Here is a 26969-nt window from a genome sequence, read left to right on the forward strand (position 1 = left end):
TAAATTTGCCTTAAAGATACCTTGAGCATGCCAGATAAATGCATCATTTTCTTTTTGAAATTCATGAAGGACCATGGTCAGTTTGCTGTTAATTTGCTTCATGCTGTGGTGTAGTTTGTAGATCTCTTCACCTTACAATAATTGCCTGCTTGATTGTACCAAAAGCTCTGAACTTTGTGTATAAATCAAGGCATGAGACCAGTGAATGTACAGAGACTATTTCTGTTCTGCATATTTCATTGGTTATCTGTAATTAATGTGCACTTGTCTTGCACGAATAATAATGAGCTGTCCCCTTTGCTCATGCTGACTTAGCATGCATCACTTGTTAAATATATTAGTGGTACATAATACATAATTGTTTCAGAATCAAGTTAATATAGGGAATTAATGACTTAACCCTTTCATCGTTTGGTAACTTTGGGAGCATAGAGTCCTTAACACTACCGTATATACTCGCGTATAAGCCCGTTCGCGTATAAGCCGACCCCCAAACTGAAGTGGTAAAACTGTTATAAAATGCATGACCCGCGTATAAGCCAACCCATAATTTCTAGACTATTGGTACATCACAATATGCACAAAGTGAGCTCTGAATACGTTTATTTCGGCAAATCACATTATTAAATAAAATGAAAGTAAGAAAGCTAATTTATATGTTGAAATAAAAACAATTCTAAAGTGTTAAGTCTTAATGGAAATTTAATTAATCCTCATTCTAAAATCATGAATTATAAAAGTTCTATCACTTTTAGAATCCTTCAAATTCTGGCTCTGTATCAGACTCGCCAAACAGTTCACAAAACTCGGCTTCTGTTACGGGCGTGCTTTCGTCATATACGTCGTCATTGTCATCATGGCCATTCAATAGTGTGATTCAATGGATCAAAATATGATTGGTTTCAGCGTGGACATTATTCAAGCATTGTGACAGTTTATAACTTTGAGCAGAAACCATGTCCACAACCATATCTCATTAAACAATACATCTGATTAGTAAAGTCACTGGCATTGTGCAACAAAACAAAACTATCAGAGATCTCGGAAATGCTTAATTACGCATATTTGGATGCCAATTTTTGATCTAAAAGGCAGAAAATCCCTGAGATGGGAGTCCTCCGTATGCATGTTATAGGTGTGCAGCAAATTTCAAAGACTTGGCCAGTCCTGCTTCAGCCACCTGCTTTGTGGGAAAATGTGATGATTAATTAGCTATGCTGATATTTACAGTGACAGAATTCAGTGACTGAAAGACCCCTTGATGTACATACATGTTGCCATTATAAGAGTACATCAAAAAGAACATGATGCAATAGCTGTGCGGCAAGATCAAAGGCTTTGTTTGACTGGCGGCCAGATGTGAAAATGTACTGATATTTACAGTCATTGAATTCAGAGTCAGAAAGACCCAGAGATGTACATGTGTTCATTTATAAATGTACATCAAATAAACAACTTTAGCTTTTGTTACTGTGTTCATTTCCGAATGTATCAGAATAAGTAGTGCACGAGAATCAAGACATTTTGAGACTTAGACAAAATGCCATTCATAATTTGGATAAGTATTTTGGGATTAAACGGCAAACTTACGAAGATTGTAACGAGATTCAGAAGAGTGCTAAAGCTGCTAGCATTGATAGTTCGGATAGGATAAGAAAGTGTGTGATACCTAGTTTAGTGTTTGGAATAAGTCCTGACTTGGATTGACAAAATTCAGTATCACTGATGGACGAACAAGAGCCCGAGGCATTTACCACAGATTAAGCATATGGTAGCTATTGTACAACACTCAACCGCTAACAAACCACTTTGCTTTACTAATAATTAAACAACTGTAGTATATAAACTGTAGCTGCCGATTACTTCTAAAACACCTGTCAAAGAAATTCCACAAATTAATATTGTTTTACAATTATTCACTCTGACTTGTATTTTGCCCTGTTACTTACACTTCCTAAGCGTGCGTGCAACAAACCTCTATGGAGCCTCTCGATATTGTTCCTTTAAGACTATCGTACATGTATTTCTACTCTCGATCAAAATGTTTGTCGTATATACCTTCAGTATCGTAATTCTTTTATTTTTTACGTGGATTTTTTTTCTTCTTCATATTTACACTGAAATAAGCTAACATGCATTTGTACGATACCGTAGAGTTCAATGATTACTGATTAGCTGAGGGTTAAATACTTGACTGGAGATTACTAATATGGCAGTTCTTTTTGAAAATACACGCACCACCGTGGCTCAAATAACACGTATGGCTGCATTTTCTGGTGGATGGACATCTGTCAGATAGACGTCAATACGTTAAAACATGTTTTTCATTCATTATCCTACCACTTAAGTTAGAAATAGAATATTTGTTTCACTTCACGACAGCACAGATCTTATGAGCCACGTGGCATCATTACGCATGTAATCTCATCTTCGGCGATCAACAGAAACAATAAATACTAAAAATCGAGGGGAAAAAGCGTTAAAAATTTCAGACTTGGACCTTGGCCCGCAGATAAGCCGACCCCCCTTCTTCCAGGCCTTATTTTTTTCCTAAATTTTTTGGCTTATACATGAGTATATACGGTAACTTACTTTGGAGTTGTAAAGCAAAATGACTTGTAGATTTTGAAATAATATAACTTTGCCAATTTTGAAGATATCTGGCTGGATTAGGTGTCAAAATCAAGGTTAAAAATCAAATTTTATGGCTAATTGACTAGCTTGTGCATATCTATTACAACTGTTAAAATAAAGGTGCAAACAGGTAACACAACAGGTAAAATACAAGTAATTATCTTTTTACTTCTTAGAAAACTTATAAAGTTCCCAAAACTTGTTCATTTGACCCTAGATGTACTCATGAATAATTCCAGTCGCAACACAAGTCTTTTTTTCAGGTATATGACAGGTAGAAATTAAAATTCCATAAAATGCCTTGATTTCATCCAAGGTGAGATCTGTCCACACACCTGTATCACCTCTGGCATGTTTGATTGTCACATTCATATTTGTCAGACAGACAATGTTTCCAAAAACTTCATCTGAATAGAATATTTGAAAATATTCCAAAGCTTTCCTGGAGCCATCTAACATTCAGGTGGGTCCAACTCTCTCAGAAAACTGAAACAAATCTTTTTGGTTTTCCAACTTCGACCAAACAAAACCACGTGGAGCGTACACTTCCTCTGGTTCAAAACCTTCAAAGTCCTCTTCATCGTCATCACTGTCCCCCACAAGTGCATTCCATTGCCTCTCCAGCTGCCTTGTCTTATTTTCATCCAACTTTACTAGGTCTAAATCCTCTGATAATTCTAAATCTGACACTTCACTCTCATCTGACCTTTCTTCGAACTCTGCCATTTTGGATACAAATTTCACCATTCGGAAGAGTCGTTAAAAGTGCCTACTTTGTTCGATATTTCTAGTTGTATACAAGCTAAACTTACAAGATAATCCAAATATAATATCTACATTACAAGTAAAAAGTTATTAGATTTTCAATAAAATGTTAATTATATCCAAATCAAAACAGTACAAGCACTTAAAGATACTATATGTATATATACAAATCGATTTAACAGAGTCTGTGACTTTCAAATTTACGATGGAAAATGACAAGGTTTTTATATTTTATGCTTGTATGACTATAACAAAACAATAAGACTGGTTGACCAATGGTCTGTGGTCTTCACTTTAGCATGTACTGAAATTTAATTTTTGTTGGATAAGAAAACAACAAAGGGCTTCCAAACTCGTTTTAAAATGCACATGGTGTTTTGTGATGGTGATGGGCTTAATAAGGAGAACTAATTAATGATAATACTTAAAGGTATGGTCTGTGAAGTCCTTTGTCCATTTGTTAATAAACATCATTAGACATCGTAATGACAATAAGAGAGCTTATGAACATGGGCGCCTGCAGGATTTTTGTGTGGGGTGTGTGTGTCATTCACAGCCGGGAGAGTTAGTATAGTAAGCAGTCTGAAACTAAAGCCGATATTTACTAAGTGTTTTGAACAGAATCTTGTGACATATTTTCAGCTTCATTTGCATAATTGAACTTGTCAGAATTTATATGTATATCTGTATATATTTGCAGCATGATTTCATAGGGGTGTCATGTGACCCTCACCTTGACCAATGCTGCTGGCACCCTTGTTTATACATCAGTCTTTGTATCTTCTCGCCAACAATTAATTATTAATGTTTGTAAAAACAAAATGGCAATACAGTATTTTCTGTCTTTTTGCAAATGTAAAACTTATTAGAAATTTTATGTCCAATAATTTAATGGATTTTTTCAAAAAATACAAAGAGATATGTACGAAAAATTATATGTTTAAATAATTATTATTTTTATAACTTGATTGTGTATGAAAAATTGAAGGGTACGAAAAAATACATAAAATATGGTAAATATGTCCCATGTTGCCTACACAATAGGGACCCATCAGAGCACCACAAAGTATAATTTGATCAGTATTTCATACATATATTATTCTACAGAAGAGAAAAAAGATTTATGCTTGGAAAACCAACTGATTTTTGTAAATATATTGTTGATACTGGGGTGCTGAAAATGAGTTTCAGTACAGTTCTTTTATCCATTACAGGTGTGTAGAAACATCAACCGCATTAAGGTGTGTATGGAGACAGGTAACACGGTAGTGTTGCTGAATCTGGAAAATTTGTATGAGAGCCTTTATGATGCTCTCAACCAGGTGAGTGTACATAATGAATTGATTATCTGTTTTTAAACATTTCCCATATTTTCTCAAGGGAATACATTGATGAATATCGGTATGGCATACAGAATTCAATAAACCAGAAATCTTAAGAAAGGCAGCACAATCTCTACATATGTCTCTCTCATTCATTACCCACCCTTTTCACCACTGCCATGAATCACCAGGTGTACCATTTTCTAAAAATATGTCAAACGGTGCAGTTTCAGACATTGTGCACACACTTTGACCAACAGGATGATGCTGATTCTACATTTCATTTTATAAATATGACAGTGTCATCGACATAAAATTTGTTATAATTTTAGCCTATTTTCCCTTTAACAGCTTAAAATCAGTATAATAATAATAATAATAATAGCTGAAGAACTAATCTACTTTCAGATCCTCATACCAAGGAACTTATTTATATACAAACATATACTTGCACACACATATGCAGACATATACATAGTAATTTACATATAGAACACTATTATCAGCTAATTTCCTTTCAAATATGGACACTCGTTCATGCATATGTAACCACATAGTCAGTGTACATACAATATACAATTAGTGTTGATGATGTTCATCCATCAGTGTCAATGAGGACCATTTAATGTCATCGATTCACTGGGGTGGGGGGTGGAGATGGCTGAAAAGTCCAACCCAGGCCTGGAAGAGTCAGTTAGTGACAAATAGATGAGTAGTATGCCTAATGAGGCATTTATGAATACAAATACAGTTTTCATTCTTGTATTGACTACATCTCTTGAGTTTGGAAAATTGAAACAGGATGGTCATTTCTAATCTCTACTGGACTACTATTACAGAGGAAAGTTCCTGAGTATTGAAAACGTCCTTTGAATAATTCCTTGTTTGGTTTGGCAATTTTACATTGTTTGGTAGACATGGATCTCAGGTGGGGAGTTTTACCATTTAGCCTAGTAAATATACAGGAGCACTGTTAGTGGCTACCTTGTACATTATCTTGGCTTTTCTACAGAAGAATCACTCTTTAATACGTAGTAGTTTTAATTTTTCAGCTAAGGTTTCCCATTTTTTATTTTGTCTGATTTTAGTCTGAATGCTTCTTTTTGAAGATGTGCTATTTTTTGTATTATTTAAATTACACCATACAGTATTTCAGTAATCTTAAAAGGGTTATCTGTAACTATAATAAAATATTTTCCTTTGCCTTACTGGCAGAAAATGTCTTATCCTATGAGAAGCCATAAACTTGAATTACTTTTTTTTTACTGATATATTTGATATGTTCAGTCCATGACGGGTTATTATCTACAAAAACACCAATTTGTATCCTTTAGACATAATTTATTGCCATCAAGATTTTTTTGTTGTTGCTGTGTTCAGTTAAGTAATATTTTAGTTTTACCAGTAAATTACCATGCTATTGGCTTGTGCACCAGTTCTCTCTGTTTTGTTGCGGGCAGCCTGTAAAGAAATTTCCAAATCATGCTATGCGTTTTGGAAGTGTGATAATGTTGTGTCACTTGCATGAAGATCTGTCAGTGAAATTGAGCCCCCCAGTAAAAGTGGTAGGTCATTAATAAATAATTTAAATAGCAATGGACTTAGAAGTGAGCCTTGTGGTACTCCACATCTAATTATTTCACGTTCAAACAGAACATTATTTATATAATTATCTTGTGTTCTCTCATTTAAGTATGAAGTGAACCGTTTAGTTGTGCTGTCATCACATTGATAAATTTTCAAAAGTATTTTGTGATCCATAACATCATAAGCTTTTGTGAAATCAATAAGTATAGTTTCTATCATTCTAACTTGATCAGGTGCTTGAAGCTATTTATTGGTTAGGGATATTATGGCACTTTTTCAGGTGAACAATTCTGTCTAAAGCCTGATTGGTTAGTGTGTAACCATGAGTGTTTCGTTATATATGACATGAATGAGTTGTGGACATGTTTTTCAGTCAGTTTTGACAAATTTGGTAATATCAAAACTGGTTGGTAGTTATCTGCGTTATAGGTGTTCCTTTTTCAGTTTTCTATATTTTGTGGACAGATGAGGTTACAATACTTAAATTGATTATGAATTTTATGCTTTCTGCAGTAGCTGAGGCAGATGTGTTTATGAGTTGTGGACCAATCTGAACAAGTACTGTAGTTGTTTGGTTTCAAGTGGTATAAAACATTTTTGAATAAAGTTCTTTGATACTGCTGGGATAGAGAAATATGCCTAGGAATATTGCTGGTGCAGAGCTTTTTCAGTTCGTTAAAATTGTTTTCTATCACTGGTTCCTTTACTTTTGTGGTAATGTTGATGAAAAAAATTGAAAACATTTGCAATATCAGTGGTGTCATGAGTGAATTTTATTGGTCTGATATTTGTGGGTTGCCCCAAAGAGTTCATTGAAACTTTCTAAATAGAATTTGAGCTGCTCATTTTGTTTTGAAACATTGATTGATAACGTTTTTTTATAGCTGTTTTAATCATGCTAGATATTTTATTTCTCCAACTTTATGTTGCTCATAGTTTCTTGTAGCCTTAAATTTGGTATCTTGTTTTCATGGCATCTGTTTCAGTTGTAAGCCAATTAGGTTGAATTTCACACTTAATTCAATGCACTTTGAGTGGTGCATTTTTAGGGATTACATCCATAAATAAGTCAGTCCACACTCCAAATCTTCATCAAAGTTTTGGATTATATTTCATGGAACTTTATCATCAAGAACCTGAATATCTTTTAACTTTGCATGTACAGTAATTGTCTGCTAACTTATTAGAGCCACTAGTCTCACTAGATACATGTACATTTGGATGTAGAGTATTTGTTATAAATGAAGCATTGGCATTCTCAGCTTCCTAGTATGCATAATACATGTGCATGCTATATTTCAGTCAGTGGGACAGAAAAACATCTTGTACATAATGACACAGAAATAATTATTCTGTTAATAGTTACTAATAACATATTTCCTGTCTTTTTCATTACTTTTGTGAAACTATTTTAGTTTCCCGTTCCATGCACAATATAGGCCTGATTCTGTATGTGATTCCTTGATTCCATATTTGGTATTTTTTTAAAGTTTACATGTTGTGAGAGAAAAAAAGGTCCTTTCAGCAAATGTGCTTTAAATTATGTGCTAGTATATCTCGCAAGAACCAAGGCTTAGTTGTGTCCAAAGGGTCATCATTGTTTGTGATTTTACTGTGGTTTTTTTTGTTTTGTTTTTTACACCTAAAATTCAGTATACAAAATCTTTAAAAGTTAGGAAAGTTGGTTTACAAAAACTAGCCTTTATTTAAATACTGATATTTTTAATGATTTTTCATTCATCATTAAATTAATTATAAGTTTTTTTCTGGTTTCAGTACTATGTGTATTTTGGTGGAGACAGATATGTTGATCTTGGTCTTGGAACACACAGGGTCAAATGCAGAGTACACAAAAACTTCAGGTAATTTGCTTTTGGTTGAAGATCTTTCATATAATTTTGCAAGTAACTGGAACCTTCAAAACTACATAATTTTTTTACCAATTTATTTAAATGTCTAATTTTTGTAGGAAAATTCTGATTCATTTTCAGTAGTATTCAGATTTTAGTTTTCAAAATTGTACTTAAAATATCAAGCTTGAATTTAGCTTGTATGCCCTTTTAAAATTTAAGTCTTCTTTCACTTATCTTTAAAATTTTATACTTAGTCAGCTTTTAGGATTTTCTATTTATCAGTGTTGACAGCATATCAGTTTATTGCAGATTGTCATTTTTTATAATATTCCTAAAAGCAAACAAACAAAAAAATAATCAGAATAAAGCTTATGATGACACATGTGCAGGGCATATATGCATTTATTGTTTTTGGTGTGTTGATTATTTGGAAAGTTGTTTAAAATCAATTAACAGTGGTGATCAGTACATTGTAAATAAACAACATCTTGCTCAGCTGATTCTTACAAGGTGGAATGTATTTTATGGTACAATGTTGTCAGTCCATCCATCCATCCATTCATCTGTATATTACTGATTTAATTTCCACACCATAACTTCAGTTGTCCACCGTCTGCAGTTACAAAACTTTGGTTGGATGGCTGGCACTTTGGGTAAGGAAGAAGCCTATTTGTTTTTAGTTGAAATGTCCTAGACCAGTATCACTGACTGGAAGAGAAAATGGTTTGTGCAGAAACGTTTTTGTTATCTAAATAGAGGACTATTAAATATGGGGTGGGTGTATAATGTACTGTTCATAGTACTCGTGTTCATTATTGGCAAGGTAATTAGTTTTAGAAATATTTTTTGTTTATTATTTAAAAATTTTAATTATTTCAGAAAAAATAATTTTCAGAGGAAAAAACAGTATTGGAGTTAACTGTAAAATGTTTCATTTTGTAATAAAATTCCTTTGCAGTTTCATTAATTTGAGGCTAACTGTATCAAAACACAATAACTGTGGATATATTGATATCTAGACTGCACTTAGGTTTATATTTTCCATCTGATGATTGTTACTCTAAGGCTAAACACCAAGACACCAACACCAAAAGTCCCAGGCATTACACACTGTTTCACGTGTTTATACAAAAGGTTTAAGTGGATATGAATGTAAAGATTGAGGAAGCCGTTAGCACAAAATATGTGCAGGAAGGTTATAATTGGTTAGACTCAGCAAAATAAGGTCTGTCAATTTTTATACATAGAAATGAGCTGAAAATATCAGAAGTATTTTAGCCATGATTGTTTTTATCCCTGAAGTAATAAGAAATAAAAAGTCAAAAAAATGACAAAATCAGAGTAATGATTCCAGTAATCAACTGCATATGTTAAAATACTGGCTAGTCATGGTTTGCAAGTTCTAGCATTTGTCACTGGAAGATGTTTATAATTAAATAGTAAAATATTATTCCAGTATTTAAATAATTGGGGTTTTGATAAATATGACTTCACTTTTTTTTCACAGGTTGATTGTTGTTGCAGAGAAGGATGTTGTTTACCAGAAATTTCCAATTCCATTAATCAACCGTCTGGAGAAGCATTTTCTGACAGTCAACACAATGTTGACACAAGAGCAAGGTGAACTTGCCAAAAGGCTGGAGAAATGGGCAGATGCTTTTTCCACTGACACATCTTCGAGCCAGCTCTCTGTGAAGTAAGAACAATTAAAATTTCCATAATAGTCAACTCCCATCAATTACCACCATTTGCATCTTGCCAACCTCTGGTTTTTCTTCTTATTTGTATGCACCCAGCCATATTCCTTTGTGTAGGGCCATATATTGTTTTCCATCCAATGGTCTCTTCTGTACCACCTCTATAAATTGATGAAAATTGTTATACATCAGCAAATTGGAAGGTGTGTCATGTACCATATTAGGGGGAATGTTATCTTCAAGGGCAAGGTCATAGGTATTGTTTTTAAGGTTTCAGTAACATTGTTCCTTCTGCTTTGTAATTTAAGAACTGTTTAAATAAATGGATGAAACTTGTGGTATATCTTGTCTAGAGGATGTATGGCATTTTCAAGGTTATATCTTCTCATTTTCTGTGTTTTTGCAATAATGATCTTGAAGACAGATTAATTATACTCAGTTACTTTAAATGCTTGCCCAGTAATTCTACAAATTTGTCAACAAAGTTCCAACAATATTTGTTATAATTGTATACTTTCATATACTTCTGTTGACCTAACCACAGAGGGCAGTGAGAAAACTTCACTAAATTTGCTTGCCTCATTGATTTCCACTGAGGAGAAATAACCTTGATCATCAAGTAATCTGAGTTGAGAAATATTGTAAAAACCATATATTCAGACTAGTTAGGGGAGACATGGTAGCCCTGTTGGTACAGCATTGGTCTTGTAATCCAAGGATCACAGATTCATTATCCACCCAAGGCAAAGATTTGAAAAGATTTCTTTTTCTATGACTCTAATGAATAAATAGGTAAGTAGATGGAAGTGAGACATTTTATTTTCTCATATTTAAAAAAAATTTAATACTTTTTTACAAATGAGAATATCACAGTTGATAACACAACAACAATATCATATTATGTCTACATAAACTACATTAAAGTCAGACCTTTTTTGGAACTTTTACAGATTTTAAAGAAATGATTTCATGTAGTGAGATTTGTTCAATTTTTATCAAATAATGCATACTGTCTTGAAGAAATTAAATGTAAGAATTCAGATGCATGCATATTTGTCAATGATGATTAGAAGAATTCTGCCACACTATTTGGTCATTTACTGATTTATATTGGGAGTACTCCATGCAGTTTCATATCTGACAGCATCAATTACACTTTATTTTGCTGTTTTCATTTCATGTTACTTCATCATCTTGCCACCAATAATACATGTACCTCTACAGCTCCTATGTCATACATGCCATAACATGACATGTCACACCAAATGAAAACATGTTTACTCCCAATCCCTGACTCAGTCATGTTTCAGAAAACACAATTTTCAGTTCATTAATCTGTTGGGGTGAAAGCTTCATTATATACCCATAACATGTAGCAAGTATAAACTGTAAACAGTCCGGCTTACAGGTCATGTAAAACTATCTTTGGGCAACTTATGCAACAATAAAAAGGCAACAAAATATGGTATAAACAACCACTATTTCATGTGTTACTTACCTGGCTGACAATAGCTAAATTTGATGTGTTAAGTCCTGTGAAGACTGTTGTGGGGAAGTCAATTGTGCAAATTTGCATAGATAAAATTCACGAAGTGTAACAATCCAATTTTATTTTAAGTTGTAGATAAATCAGAGAGATGCTAGATGCATGTAGAAGAACATAAGTTATTACAAATCACTGCCTTGAATGAGAATGTTATTATACATCACTGCCTTGAATGAGAATATTATTACACATCACTGCCTTGAATGAGAATGTTATTATACATCACTGCCTTGAATGAGAATATTATTACACATTACTGCCTTGAATGAGAATATTATTACACATCACTGCCTTGAATGAGAATATTATTACACATCACTGCCTTGAATGAGAATGTTATTACAAATCATGCCTTGAATGAGAATATTATTACACATCACTGCCTTGAATGAGAATATTATTACACATCACTGCCTTGAATGAGAATATTATTACACATTACTGCCTTTAATGAGAATATTATTACAAATCACTGCCTTGAATGAGAATGTTATTATACATCACTGCCTTGAATGAGAATATTATTACACATCACTGCCTTGAATGAGAATGTTATTACACATCATTGACTTGAATGTGAATGTTATTACACATCACTGCCTTGAATGAGAATGTTATTACACATCATTGCCTTGAATGAGAATGTTATTACACATCACTGCCTTGAATGAGAATATTATTACACATCATTGCCTTGAATGAGAATGTTATTACACATCATTGTCTTGAATGAGAATGTTATTACACATTACTGCCTTTAATGAGAATGTTATTACACATCACTGCCTTGAATGAGAATGATATTACACATCATTGCCTTGAATGAGAATGTTTAAGCCATCATTATTAAAGTTTATTGGCAAATTTGTGAACAGCAGCATTTCTTTGAAGTCTGATTTTACTCCATATATGAAACACAATTCATGATTGATTGAGTTGCTGGAATAGTGTTCAAGTTGTTAAAATACTATTAATTGACACATGCTTTTCAGGATGAGTTTTTAGCCATGAAATGGTTGTTTGAAGGACAATAGTAATCTAACCCTCACGTTTTGCACAGTTGATACGTGTTCATAAAACCGAATCACCCAAACTGGACAGAGGTGTTTATATATAACTGCTGTATTACCTGTAAAGTCCACATTAAACTTGAAAATATTTTGTCCCCTCCCCAATCCCCCCATCCCCCCAATGAAATGGACAAACTGCATCAGATACAACTCTGACATAGCTAATGTTATATTTGTCAAGAACAACTCAGTTCTGACCAGAATTCACCTAGAGAATTCATCAGTGAAGTTTGAAAACCAGTACCATCTAGTGAGTGCGATGATGAACAAAAATTACACTTATATTACTTCAAACCCCCTGTTTAACTACTGTGTGTAGCTTAGACTGCATCTAATTAAGACAGTATATTTTGCCATCCAATGGATTTTAAAGACAGAAATTTGATGTAAGTTTTTATTTAATGTCAATATGGCTGTGATTAAGTGAGTGTTAGTGTATGTTGATGATATTTGACAATGTTAATTCTGCCAACTATTTCTTTTAAGTATCTGAGATGCTTTGAAGAAAAGAGACAAGTATTTCCTTTTATTTAGATTTGAATTTCCAATCGTGTTTTATAGGCATATATGAAAAGCTTATTCTCAATTGGACAACATGGCTTCTTTTGGATCTCGTGCACTGAACTGACCACCCCCACCCCCACTTGGGACCTAAAAACACACTTATTGAGCCTTGAACACCCCCAGAGTTATCTGGGAATATGGCAAGTATGCTTATTAAGCTGGAGCAGTCCACTTTCTGAAGTGCAGCTCCTTAGCTAGTTGCAAGCTCTGAGTTAATGCCCCTTTCACAACTTCATAGTTGTTCCTTGTTGGTGTATGCAACTCCATAGCTAGTTGTACTGGTGCAGTTCTTTAGCCAGCTGAACCATACTCTACTGTATTTTCCTTAATCTGTTCGTTCTATTTTTGTTGAATTTTTAAAAGCTAGTCAGATGCATCTAATTTAGTGACAGCATGCCTCATAGTTGATGCCAATATGTTCCTAAGTTGTATATAAGATGTATATCATTTTATATATCTAAAGAAATAAAATGTTAGCTACCATTTCCTTTTGTGTATTTTGTGAACAATGGTGATTAGAAGAATTCAACCAAACTATTAGCCATTTAATGATTTACTGCCAGCTTGGTCATTCAGACTGAAGCATGTTTTTCCGATAATGATTTACTTTATTGTATTGTCAAATAGTATAACTTTTGATGATGGCATTGCTTTCCAATATTAGGACATGCATTTTATTCAAACAATCTCAACTGTATGTTATGGATATTCATGTACAGAATAAATGGACTATATTAACAGATGCCCTTTGTATGTTCATTGTTTTTTGTGTGCAATTGTTTTCCAAAGCAGCATCTTAGAATCAGTTTAAATTATACAGGGATAATGTTTTGTTTATTTTCTCCAAGATTAGTCTGTTGTTTTCATCTATATTAAATGGTATGAAGAAACATGCTTTTTGTCTGTGTATTTCAAGAAACTTCCATATGTTTCAAGCAAACATACCATGAAATATAAAATTTATCTGAGAATTCTGCAAGTATTACTCTTTAAAATGCATTGTCTAGTAAATACAGGAACATATAGATTTAAGACAGAAATCAGTGTCTAATGTCCATGTTAAATTTTACATCTAGTATGATAAGGGCTAATTTCTTTTCTCTTCAATGATTTTAAACTCATAAATGTATGGTTTTTTAAAGTGTCTTCAATGGAAGGTTAGTCTAACTGATACTTATATGTCCATTATACAGTGTCTTCAATGAAAGATTAGTCTAACTGATAAATATATGTCCATTATACAGTGTCTTCAATGGAAGATTAGTCTAACTGATAAATATATGTCCATTATGCAGTGTCTTCTATGGAAGATTAGTCTAACTGATAAATATATGTCCATTATACAGTGTCTTCAATGGAAGGTTAGTCTAACTGATAAATATATGTCCATTATGCAGTGTCTTCTATGGAAGAGTATTCTGAATATTGTGCTGTAATAAAATCACCAGTAATTCATTGAGATAATCAGATGAAAGGATTGTTTTGCAGATATGGTAGAGGTCGAAGACAAAGGTCAGTTGGAGAGGTGTTCATTGGTTACCATGCTGATACCTACTCAGCCATAATCCTATTTCTTTGGGAGGATCTGCATAAGAAGGAAACAAAACCTTCCAAAAACAAGGTAATTATGTCTGCACCTTTTAAAGAAAATATAAACAAAAATTATCCTGTCCTTATATGTATGGTTGTATGCAAATAATATCTGCATGTGTATGCAGTGTTACACAACTTAGGTTATTGTACAATTAACAATAGGGCTAAAGATCTTGAAAAAAAAACTTAGGACTCAGAAGAGTGTTTGTAGCCTTTGAATTTTAGTCTGTTCATTGTGGGGAATATCAAGAGGTGAGTGTGGGTAAAATATATTTTTGCAAAAAATTTTGCTTTTTAATTACCTCCTTCATATTGTTGTGCAATGTTTAAAGCAGCAGTCACAAAGTCGTGCAGGTTTTCTACATGTAACCAACTTGCTGTGACATTAAGTTCATATGAAACAATTTTGTGGGCTTTACAGATTTTAATTAAATTTCTGAATGACAATTGTACAGTGAGATTTCCCTAAACTAGCTCTTCTTTTAGCTATTATGGTAAACCACTTTGATAAAATCAATGCTTAATGGACAGGTCATTCAGTTGTGTCATCATTGATATGACATCATTTTTATCTAGGTGTAAAATAATGATGTGACCTCTGGGAGAGACTGGGCATAAAATCATGTGGTTGGGACTTCTGTCTCTTATAAAATAACACAAATTCTTCCACAGTGTTGATAAAGCCAGCAAAAAGTATTCAAATCCTTCAGAAATCTTTGGTCATTTATGGCTCATCATAGTTTGGCTGCAAATGCTTTGTTTCCAGTAATTCAATTTAATTTTAATAACTGTATTGTCAGCATACCCACTTCTTTGTTTATTTGATAAGAATATATTGAAGCCATGCATAATTGATGGATTTTAAATTCTCATATAGCTATTATTTTATTGACAATTAAGGTGCTTTTCCCCCGTATTTATAGACAATAATGGTACATTTTCCCATATTTATGGACAGTAATGGTACAGTTTCCTGTATTTATGGACAATAATGGTACAGTTTCCTGTATTTTTCTATGTAATAGCCCTTACTTGGAAATAGATGTTCACCACAGAGTAGTACAAGAAAATAAATGCTACCATATACATCTGTGAGTGATTGATTTTTGAATTCCTTTGATACTTTGCTATTTAAAAAGTTTTATGCTCCAGCATTTCACAAGCAGTGGCTTGTTTTGCAGAATGATGGCTTTTTTATCAGCTGAGGTCATTCTTGTACTAGTCAAACCTCAATTTATTGGTTGCCTCTGTGAAATAGTCAAATGTTTTTGTCTAAATACTGTCTGGTTTGGAAAACTCAAGAAAGTTTTACTGTACTGTTAAAATTGCTTTTAGAACAAACTTTAAAAAATCGCTTTTATAACAAAAATTAAAAAATACTAAATTCCAGTAAGAGGTGTAGGCTGTGAACTAATAATGGACCCACTCAACAAAGTTTGCCAAGCCTTATAGTAATATGTCCCTCTGTCCATTTATCAGCTGTTTGGTTTCTGCAAGCTTAGTTAACTGGGAATTGTTGGATCAAATTCTGTATGCAACTTTGTATTGATGAGACTTCAGATGAGTTGAGTTTTCAGCCTTCATTGGCATCATTTAGAGGAGTTATGGCCCTTGACTGCTAGGCCTCCTAACTGCGATTTCCGCGGCATAACTTTATCGATTTAAAGCAAATTTGACATGCAGTTTTATATTGATGAAATCTTGGATGATTTTTACTTCCTGCATTCCAAAATTTTGTTTACTGGAGTTATGAACTATCTTTGCTTGTCCTTCTGAGATTGGTTTCTGTAGTAGAGCTTTACCCATGTGTGTTGAATTCAGCGATTTACATGCACCTTTAAATACCTTGGATGAGTTTGATTCCAGCATTCCACAACTTCATTTACATGAGTTATGCCCCCTGCTTTTTGAAATATGTTGGATTTCAAAGAAATTTGGCATGCAGCTTTATATTAAAGAGCTTGAATGAATTTGATTCCCCGCATTCCAAGATAACATTTATAGGTGTTATGACCTCAGATTTCCTGTCCTTCCAAGTTTGCTTTAAGCAGCATTACTTTACCAAGGGTTAATGACTTTCAGTCAAATTTTGATGCGCATCTTCTTATTAATGACACCTAGCAGGATTGAGATTTCCAGCATCCCATAACATCATTTAGAGGAGTTATGGACCCTGATTTCCCATCTTTCAACTTTAGTTTCTCATCACATGTTCCTCGGTTATGCAAAGTGAATTGTATTGGGTGTAGCTCTTTGAGGTCTGTACAGTTATAACAACCATTGCTATACAACATTAAAAAAAACTTTATATTACTTTTTTTTAAATAAAAGAAGACTGGTAACACACTTGGACAAGATTTGAAAGAAAGTGTTATGGAAGAGGGCCTCAAAAATTCGAAAAATGATTCCAATCTGCCATCCAATTTGGTTGCAATTGCAAAATAATTAGAAAAACCCTGCATTAAGCTTTTAGGCAACTGTCACCCAGGTGAGCAATCTCAGACCCACATGGGCCTCATAATGTCCTCATAACACTTGACAGTAATATGGAGTATAATGATTATTTGTTAATAATATTTTGTATAGATTTTAGAGGAGTCCAAGAAACTGCTGCTTTGGAGTGCCACTCCAGAGGCTGTGGTCAGACTAGAAAAATGTCATCTGCCTCGTGAGGAGGTCGAAGCCCTCAGGCGGATATATTGGGAGGAGCAGACACATAACAATCTAGCAGAATATTTACAGCAGAAAGTTTTCTTAGCCAAAACGAAGAAAAGAGACTGTTTTGCTCAGGTGTGTATTATGCTTAACCCTACCTGTCTTTATTCAGATTTGATATTTTTTTTATTGTTTTTTTGCATGTAAATAAACAAATGAATTGAGCACATGAACTATGCATCAGTATCATGAAAATAGACTATTATTAATATAGTGTGAATCAGACACGAGTTACATACTTTACTTCCAGTGTTTTCTTTAATTTAGCAAATTGTAAAATTAAATGGCTTTTTTACAGGAAGAAATAAACCTTTACATGGTGGTCACTTTGGCATTCTTTTGCATGTCTGTACATTGGTACTTCAGTTGGTGGTGTCATTTCAAGCCCTAAATTAACTTAGATGTTTCACTAGTTTAATTAGGTAACTAAAAGGTGAGAACAACAAAAGGGGATCTCTGTTAAAAAAAAAATGTATTCTGCCTTGATGGAATCTCGACATAGTGATCACTTCAACATCTGTGTGGGTGCCTGTAAATCTGTCCATCCCTAGAGTAACCTCAATGTTAAAAGTGTTTGTATGACTGCCTTTAGGGAAGACTTGGCTAGAGTAACCTCAATGTTAAAAGTGTTTGTATGACTGCCTTTAGGGAAGACTTGGCTAGAGTAACCTCAATGTTAAAAGTGTTTGTATGACTGCCTTTAGGGAAGACTTGGAGGTATAAAGTAATTCACATGTCTGTCTGTCTGTCCAAAATTCTGTCTGGCACTTGTTAGCTTAACTAGTTCTACAGTTTTTGATGGATTGCCAGGAAAGGTACATATTTATACTCATGACATGAAGGTGTGCATATTGGCAAATCACTTTGTTCCTGCAATTTTTTTATTTTTTTGTGGTTATTGTCCTTTTTCTCTTGTAAAAGTGTATGAATCAATCTCCTTAGTGCAGATTGTTCCTTATCTTTTGTTGGATCACCATGAAACTTCATAAATAATATTATCATCACCTGAAGATAATCATATTGACAAATCACATTGCTATTGCCATTTTGGTTAGAGTTATTATCTATTTTTTCTTGTAGCTTAATACAGTTTATGACATTTTTGATAGTTATTGCCCATTTTGACATAACAGTATGGTGCATTGTGTGACAGAATTTGGTGAATGGATGTACTCTTGCAGTTTTTAGTGGATAGATGTGAAACTTTACACATATTATTGGCATCATCATAAGATATGCAATTTAACAAATCATTTTAATTGTGCTTTCTTATTAGATTAATATCTTTTTATATGCCTACCTTAAAATGGAAAATACTATGTTGATGTTGTCCATCTGTCTGTCCTTCTGCACAAAAACTTGAGTTATCCAGTATCTATGGTTTCTAAACTTTGTTGATTGCTTGTGCTTGGGGTAAGGAGTACCCTAACAGTTTTAGGGTCTTATGCTCAAAAGCAAAGGTTAAGGTCATGGTCACTGTGAGGGCTGTCCCATTTAAACATACATGGTACCCAGGGAAGGCATATTTTTAAAAATTATATGCCAGGTACTTTGATTTCACAGCATTCATATTAAAATGACAAGACAATTCTAAATTGCATCTGTGGGTGAGTACCCCACTGTAAAAGTGTGTTCCCTGGGTCCCATTTATATTTTAATGGAACAGCCCTGAGTCAAAGAAGAAACATGGTTTCCACAAAATAGTTTGTATTCTCCATCATCAGCAGTTACTGATCTTTGTGGACAGCATGAAGTTGGAGTAAAGTCACTATAATGGAAAGAAAAAAATTGCTTTCCACATAATAACATTAGTTCTACAGAACCATCTCCATCATGAAGTATTGGTAGATGTAGCAGGGGTGGGTATATTTATATGAACAAATTGCTTCCCATTCTTTTAGTGTTCCTGGCTTGACTAAAAGGAAGTCTAGTGTAATTTTGTTGTGTCTCTATGTATTAAAGGTGACAACACATTCCAAGCTGCTGTCACCATCAGATAAAGAAGACATTTCCATGGCAACAGGAATATCAGTGAATAGACTGTCACTTGAAGCCCTCCAGTCCTTTGACACAGAACAACAGTTTAGTAGGAAGATAAGGTAGCAATATTATTTATTTCTATTAGATTTTGTTTCACCCAGAAGGATTGTCGGTATCTTTGCTCGAATAACAATTTGTTTACCCCTTACAAGCCATTACATATTCTTCTTGAGACATAAATAACTGCCACTGATGTGATGACATCACCAGTAGTGTATCTTTACAGTATTTATTGGAACAAAATGAAATAAGGAATACAATCTGATGAGAAATACTCGACAACTATATTTGTATGTGTAATGCAGTTTTATTTTAGTTTTTTTAATAGTAAATTCAGTGCTGTTTATCTGTATTTTATGCATTTGCTATTTATTGAAGCAATTTTAATAAAGATACAAAAGCAGTAGTTCTCTCCCATAATACTTTAAGACAGGAAACCTAATTTCAGAAAATGCATTTCCATTTCATCCCAAGTGAGTTTAAATGAAGCGATGAATGGAAATGATAACTTCAAAATGCCATAAACGAAATAATTGAAGAGATAATATCTGAAATGTAAGTGAAATGCAGATGGAATGTAAATGAAAGGAATTCCAGCTGTGTTCCAGATGCAGATAAAATCCAAACAAATTACAGATTTTAATTGGTACAATTAAGAACTTCATGGTCTGACTGCATTGTATCAGAAGATAATGTATGTTGTGTTACACAGTGCAAGTCACTGTACATGTGACAGTAAGCCGCATTCACTCCAGGTTTTGCAGATTAAATATAGAATTTAAGGTTATGATTATTTATACAATAAAATCAATTACAGAGCCTGGTATGGGTAATTTTATCATTGAAATAAAATTGAAATGCAGAATGAACAAAAATTGAAATCATGAAAACACTATGAGGTTTCAGTGAACATTGATGCAAACTGAAGAATAATAAATGAAAATTAAACAAAACATGAAAGCATTTCATTCATGGATTTAAAAATCAATTTGTTTGTTCTTGGTGGTTGCCATCAAATTTAATGAAAATCTTGAATCCGATTCATTATTCTTTACACAGAAAGGCAACTTTTCTCAACTCAGGCCATGAAATTCCTGTTGCAACTTTTGTTTATATGATGATGCATCATCGGTAGATGTATCTATACAAATTTACAAATTTTATTGGATTGAAATGGAATATGAACTTAGATATGCAGACAAATATAAACCCAATTTACATTTATTGGAGTTGCAGTTATATTTTAACTTATTTTAAATTCATTGCCGTCTTTTTAATTTTGTAAATTGTTTAATTTATAAGATATTTTACAAGAAAGATTCTCTGGTAATAAATTGAAAAAGAAAGTTCTGACTTTAGTAAATGCAGTCCAAATGAACAAAAATGAAATATTGAAATAAAAAACAAATCACAATGGAATTATGAGATCTTAAATAAAAGGTGAGATTTCATCTGAAATGTGAATGAAAATAGAATACTAATGAAATACAAGACAAACACAATTAAAGCACAAATAAAATGCAAGTGAAATGCAGATTTTTCAGAATTGAAGTTTTAGGGTCTTTATAGGGGAGGAGTCTGTCATTACAGGTAATTTCTGTTTTCTTCTTATCCAGATCTTTCTTGGAGTCTAACCTTGAGGAGGAATTGCTACTTGTAGTTCAGTGTGACTCGGGTGACACAAATGCCAGTCTGGTGGCCTGTGCCAGATACTGTATCCTGGATGAACACCAACAGATGAAGGACAGAAGGAGAGCTCCCTGTCATGTTGTCTTCATTATACAACTGCCCAGGATTGCAGGGGGATGCTTTAGTGGATTCCAAGTAAGTGTCAGTAATCATTTTTGTAGTTACCAATGTTTGCAGGTGTGATTTTTGTCTCACACTTTATCCCCAAACTTATAAGGAATAGTGATATTGATAACAGTTTAGTGGAATCAGCACAGTGTTATTAGTGATGGTGCTGTGAGTTGAGTGGAACTGGCACAGTGTTAACAGTTATACTGATGTCAGTTGAGTGGAATTGGCACAGTGTTAACAGTGATACTGATGTCAGTTGAGTGGAATTGGCACAGTGTTAACAGTGATGCTGATGTCAGTTGAGTGGAATTGGCACAGTGTTAACAGTGATACTGATGTCAGTTGAGTGGAATTGGTACAGTGTTATTAGTGATGGTGCTGTGAGTTGAGTGGAATTGGCACAGTGTTAACAGTGATACTGATGTCAGTTGAGTGGAATTGGCACAGTGTTAACAGCGATACTGATGTCAGTTGAGTGGAATTGGCAGAGTGTTAACAGCGATACTGATGTCAGTTGAGTGGAATTGGCACAGTGTTAACAGTGATACTGATGTCATTTGAGTGGAATTGCCACAGTGTTATTAGTGATGGTGCTGTGAGTTGAGTGGAATTGGCACAGTGTTATTAGTGATGGTGCTGTGAGTTGAGTGGAATTGGCACAGTGTTAACAGTGATACTGATGTCAGTTGAGTGGAATTGGCACAGTGTTAACAGTGATACTGATGTCAGTTGAGTGGAATTGGCACAGTGTTATTAGTGATGGTGCTGTGAGTTGAGTGGAATTGGCACAGTGTTAACAGTGATACTGATGTCAGTTGAGTGGAATTGGCACAGTGTTAACAGCGATACTGATGTCAGTTGAGTGGAATTGGCACAGTGTTAACAGCGATACTGATGTCAGTTGAGTGGAATTGGCACAGTGTTAACAGTGATACTGATGTCAGTTGAGTGGAATTGGTACAGTGTTATTAGTGATGGTGCTGTGAGTTGAGTGGAATTGGCACAGTGTTAACAGTGATACTGATGTCAGTTGAGTGGAATTGGCACAGTGTTAACAGCGATACTGATGTCAGTTGAGTGGAATTGGCAGAGTGTTAACAGTGATACTGATGTCAGTTGAGTGGAATTGGCACAGTGTTAACAGTGATACTGATGTCATTTGAGTGGAATTGCCACAGTGTTATTAGTGATGGTGCTGTGAGTTGAGTGGAATTGGCACAGTGTTATTAGTGATGGTGCTGTGAGTTGAGTGGAATTGGCACAGTGTTAACAGTGATACTGATGTCAGTTGAGTGGAATTGGCACAGTGTTATTAGTGATGGTGCTGTGAGTTGAGTGGAATTGGCACAGTGTTATTAGTGATGGTGCTGTGAGTTGAGTGGAATTGGCACAGTGTTAACAGCGATACTGATGTCAGTTGAGTGGAATTGGCAGAGTGTTAACAGTGATACTGATGTCAGTTGAGTGGAATTGGCACAGTGTTAACAGTGATACTGATGTCAGTTGAGTGGAATTGGCAGAGTGTTAACAGTGATACTGATGTCATTTGAGTGGAATTGCCACAGTGTTATTAGTGATGGTGCTGTGAGTTGAGTGGAATTGGCACAGTGTTATTAGTGATGGTGCTGTGAGTTGAGTGGAATTGGCACAGTGTTAACAGTGATACTGATGTCAGTTGAGTGGAATTGGCACAGTGTTAACAGTGATACTGATGTCAGTTGAGTGGAATTGGCACAGTGTTATTAGTGATGGTGCTGTGAGTTGAGTGGAATTGGCACAGTGTTATTAGTGATGGTGCTGTGAGTTGAGTGGAATTGGCACAGTGTTAACAGCGATACTGATGTCAGTTGAGTGGAATTGGCAGAGTGTTAACAGTGATACTGATGTCAGTTGAGTGGAATTGGCACAGTGTTAACAGTGATACTGATGTCATTTGAGTGGAATTGCCACAGTGTTATTAGTGATGGTGCTGTGAGTTGAGTGGAATTGGCACAGTGTTATTAGTGATGGTGCTGTGAGTTGAGTGGAATTGGCACAGTGTTAACAGTGATACTGATGTCAGTTGAGTGGAATTGGCACAGTGTTAACAGTGATACTGATGTCAGTTGAGTGGAATTGGCACAGTGTTATTAGTGATGGTGCTGTGAGTTGAGTGGAATTGGCACAGTGTTAACAGCGATACTGATGTCAGTTGAGTGGAATTGGCACAGTGTTAACAGCGATACTGATGTCAGTTGAGTGGAATTGGCACAGTGTTAACAGTGATACTGATGTCAGTTGAGTGGAATTGGTACAGTGTTATTAGTGATGGTGCTGTCAGTTGAGTGGAATTGGCAGAGTGTTAACAGTGATACTGATGTCAGTTGAGTGGAATTGGCACAGTGTTAACAGTGATACTGATGTCATTTGAGTGGAATTGCCACAGTGTTATTAGTGATGGTGCTGTGAGTTCAGTGGAATTGGCACAGTGTTAACAGTGATACTGATGTCAGTTGAGTGGAATTGGCACAGTGTTATTAGTGATGGTGCTGTGAGTTGAGTGGAATTGGCACAGTGTTAACAGTGATACTGATGTCAGTTGAGTGGAATTGGCACAGTGTTAACAGCGATACTGATGTCAGTTGAGTGGAATTGGCAGAGTGTTAACAGTGATACTGATGTCAGTTGAGTGGAATTGGCACAGTGTTAACAGTGATACTGATGTCATTTGAGTGGAATTGCCACAGTGTTATTAGTGATGGTGCTGTGAGTTGAGTGGAATTGGCACAGTGTTATTAGTGATGGTGCTGTGAGTTGAGTGGAATTGGCACAGTGTTAACAGTGATACTGATGTCAGTTGAGTGGAATTGGCACAGTGTTAACAGTGATACTGATGTCAGTTGAGTGGAATTGCCACAGTGTTATTAGTGATGGTGCTGTGAGTTGAGTGGAATTGGCACAGTGTTAACAGTGATACTGATGTCAGTTGAGTGGAATTGGTACAGTGTTATTAGTGATGGTGCTGTGAGTTGAGTGGAATTGGCACAGTGTTAACAGTGATACTGATGTCAGTTGAGTGGAATTGGCACAGTGTTAACAGTGATACTGATGTCATTTGAGTGGAATTGCCACAGTGTTATTAGTGATGGTGCTGTGAGTTGAGTGGAATTGGCACAGTGTTATTAGTGATGGTGCTGTGAGTTGAGTGGAATTGGCACAGTGTTAACAGTGATACTGATGTCAGTTGAGTGGAATTGGCACAGTGTTAACAGTGATACTGATGTCAGTTGAGTGGAATTGGCACAGTGTTATTAGTGATGGTGCTGTGAGTTGAGTGGAATTGGCACAGTGTTAACAGTGATACTGATGTCAGTTGAGTGGAATTGGCACAGTGTTAACAGCGATACTGATGTCAGTTGAGTGGAATTGGCACAGTGTTAACAGCGATACTGATGTCAGTTGAGTGGAATTGGCACAGTGTTAACGGTGATACTGATGTCAGTTGAGTGGAATTGGCACAGTGTTAACAGTGATACTGATGTCAGTTGAGTGGAATTGGCACAGTGTTAACAGTGATACTGATGTCAGTTGAGTGGAATTGGCACAGTGTTAACAGCGATACTGATGTCAGTTGAGTGGAATTGGCACAGTGTTAACAGCGATACTGATGTCAGTTGAGTGGACTTGGCACAGTGTTAACAGCAATACTGATGTCAGTTGAGTGGAATTGGCAGTGTTAACAGTGATACTGATGTCAGTTGAGTGGAATTGGCACAGTGTTAACAGCGATACTGATGTCAGTTGAGTGGACTTGGCACAGTGTTAACAGCAATACTGATGTCAGTTGAGTGGAATTGGCAGTGTTAACAGTGATGCTGATGTCAGTTGAGTGGAATTGGCACAGTGTTGACAGTGATACTGATGTCAGTTGAGTGGAATTGGCACAGTGTTATTAGTGATGGTGCTGTGAGTTGAGTGGAATTGGCACAGTGTTATTAGTGATGGTGCTGTGAGTTGAGTGGAATTGGCACAGTGTTAACAGTGATACTGATGTCAGTTGAGTGGAATTGGCACAGTGTTAACAGTGATACTGATGTCAGTTGAGTGGAATTGGCACAGTGTTAACAGCGATACTGATGTCAGTTGAGTGGAATAAGTAATGAAGGCAAAGGATTGCAGATGTTCAGGTCCAGTGTGATATGAAAAGAAAATTGTACATACATTATTTCATTAATATGAAATAGTATCGTGGCAGAAACATGTTACAGTATATTTAGAAGGCAGACTATGAACCTTTTGGTGTCTGTGACAGGGTGGGTATGGGGTAGGTACAGGATTTTTAGCTTCAGTTTAGGTGGTAGATGTGTTGTAACTAGATAAACAGGAAAGATTTAATATTTCTTCTGGTCAACAGATAAAACACTAATTTGGGAATATCCACCTTAAGGAATACTCACCTTGAGTAAAAGTAGGTGAAAATGACCTACTTTTTGTGTTACAGTGATTTTAAGTTTTTATATTTTTCCCCTTGGCCCTGACACCTGCATGTTCAGTATTAATTTTGAGATTACATTCACTTCCAGGATTGATATTATTTATATCTGACAGAATTTAGTGACAGATTTTCTACCCCAGTTCAAAATTTGACTTGTACCTCATTTTTAAAATTGTTTTCCTATGTCAAAACAAATTACACTGATGTACTTACTTATCTTTTGCCAATCAAATGATACCTCAATTTCTTGTTTTAATGATGAAATATATGACCAGAGTGGTTTGTACCATGAATTAACTTCTCTGGCCCACTCAATAAATCGAATTTATGATCTTACACCATGTACAGGGAATATCGTTTTTCATAATAGTAGGAAACGTGATATCTGGTGGGCTAGGTAGGGAGTTTCCAATCCTCTTAAACATGATATCTGGTGGGCTAGGTAGGGAGTTTCCAATCCTCTTAAATGTTATTCTTAGGTTTTATACAACTGTATCTCCTTTAATACAGTGACTGTTGTCATTATTTCAGTGTGGCCTGTGGCATTCAGTGCACATTGATGACCTAAGGGCACAAAGCAGTGACATGCCCACCATACAGGGCATGATGGGAGTATCCATAGCAACATTGATGGAGAGGGCAATTTCTAGTCCAGCATCAGGAAATGTTGCCTTGGAAATGGATAGGATGAGTCATCCTGATGTTCCAGAGGAGTTGTATGTATAGAATGGCACTTCATTTTCATATACAGCAGATTTTGTATTGAAAGACCACCACTTCTATAAAAAAAATAATGGTCCTTCATGACATGTCTTAACATTGTATAATTGCTAAAAATCTGTTCATCGAGAACATGGTCTCTCAAGACAGTGGTCTCATAGCTGTGTTCTCTGAAGACAGGTTTTATAGCAAATATTTTTCAAGTTTTAACTGTTTTGTTTAAATTAATATTGTAAATTTTATTTCTTTTGTTATGGTAGTTTGATGTCATATACTTAGCCCTTTGTTAGATAAAATATGTAACAATGTGATATTGTTATTCATCCATCGTTTCAGAACTCATATTTTTAACTCCTAACCATGTACTTTATGATACCATCCAAACTGAAAGATATTCGTTCATAGTATTCTTTCCATATAAAGCATATTTATGATCTGTTACTGGGAACCAATTCAGGAAAACAAAACTGAAGTCATTCTTCACTTGAAAACCAAAAGTGTAGATATAACTCAAGTTTTACAAAATGAAAGGTAAAAAGTTTGTGAGGTATCAGGTTTATTTCATATCCTGAGCAACATTTTTAGCTTA

General features: G+C 34.9%; 1 protein-coding gene across 4 annotated transcripts in view; it reads left to right on the top strand.

Annotated features, from left to right (window-relative positions):
• LOC149786011 (E3 ubiquitin-protein ligase rnf213-alpha-like) overlaps positions 1–26969 on the top strand; it is a 353460-nt gene that overhangs the window by 210639 nt on the left and 115852 nt on the right. For all 4 annotated transcript variants that reach the window (XM_089976308.1, XM_089976310.1, XM_089976309.1 and 1 more), the window contains exons 51-58: positions 4614–4721; positions 8085–8170; positions 9669–9857; positions 14527–14659; positions 17218–17421; positions 19309–19445; positions 21003–21210; positions 26192–26376. In XM_089976308.1, coding sequence (XP_089832434.1) covers positions 4614–4721; positions 8085–8170; positions 9669–9857; positions 14527–14659; positions 17218–17421; positions 19309–19445; positions 21003–21210; positions 26192–26376 — 1250 coding nt within the window. The remainder of the gene's footprint in view (positions 1–4613; positions 4722–8084; positions 8171–9668; positions 9858–14526; positions 14660–17217; positions 17422–19308; positions 19446–21002; positions 21211–26191; positions 26377–26969) is intronic.

This window comes from Sinohyriopsis cumingii, chromosome 12 (genome assembly GCF_028554795.1).
Source record: "Sinohyriopsis cumingii isolate HCF-2022 chromosome 12, ASM2855479v2, whole genome shotgun sequence".
Classification (NCBI taxonomy): Eukaryota; Metazoa; Mollusca; class Bivalvia; order Unionida; family Unionidae; genus Sinohyriopsis; species Sinohyriopsis cumingii.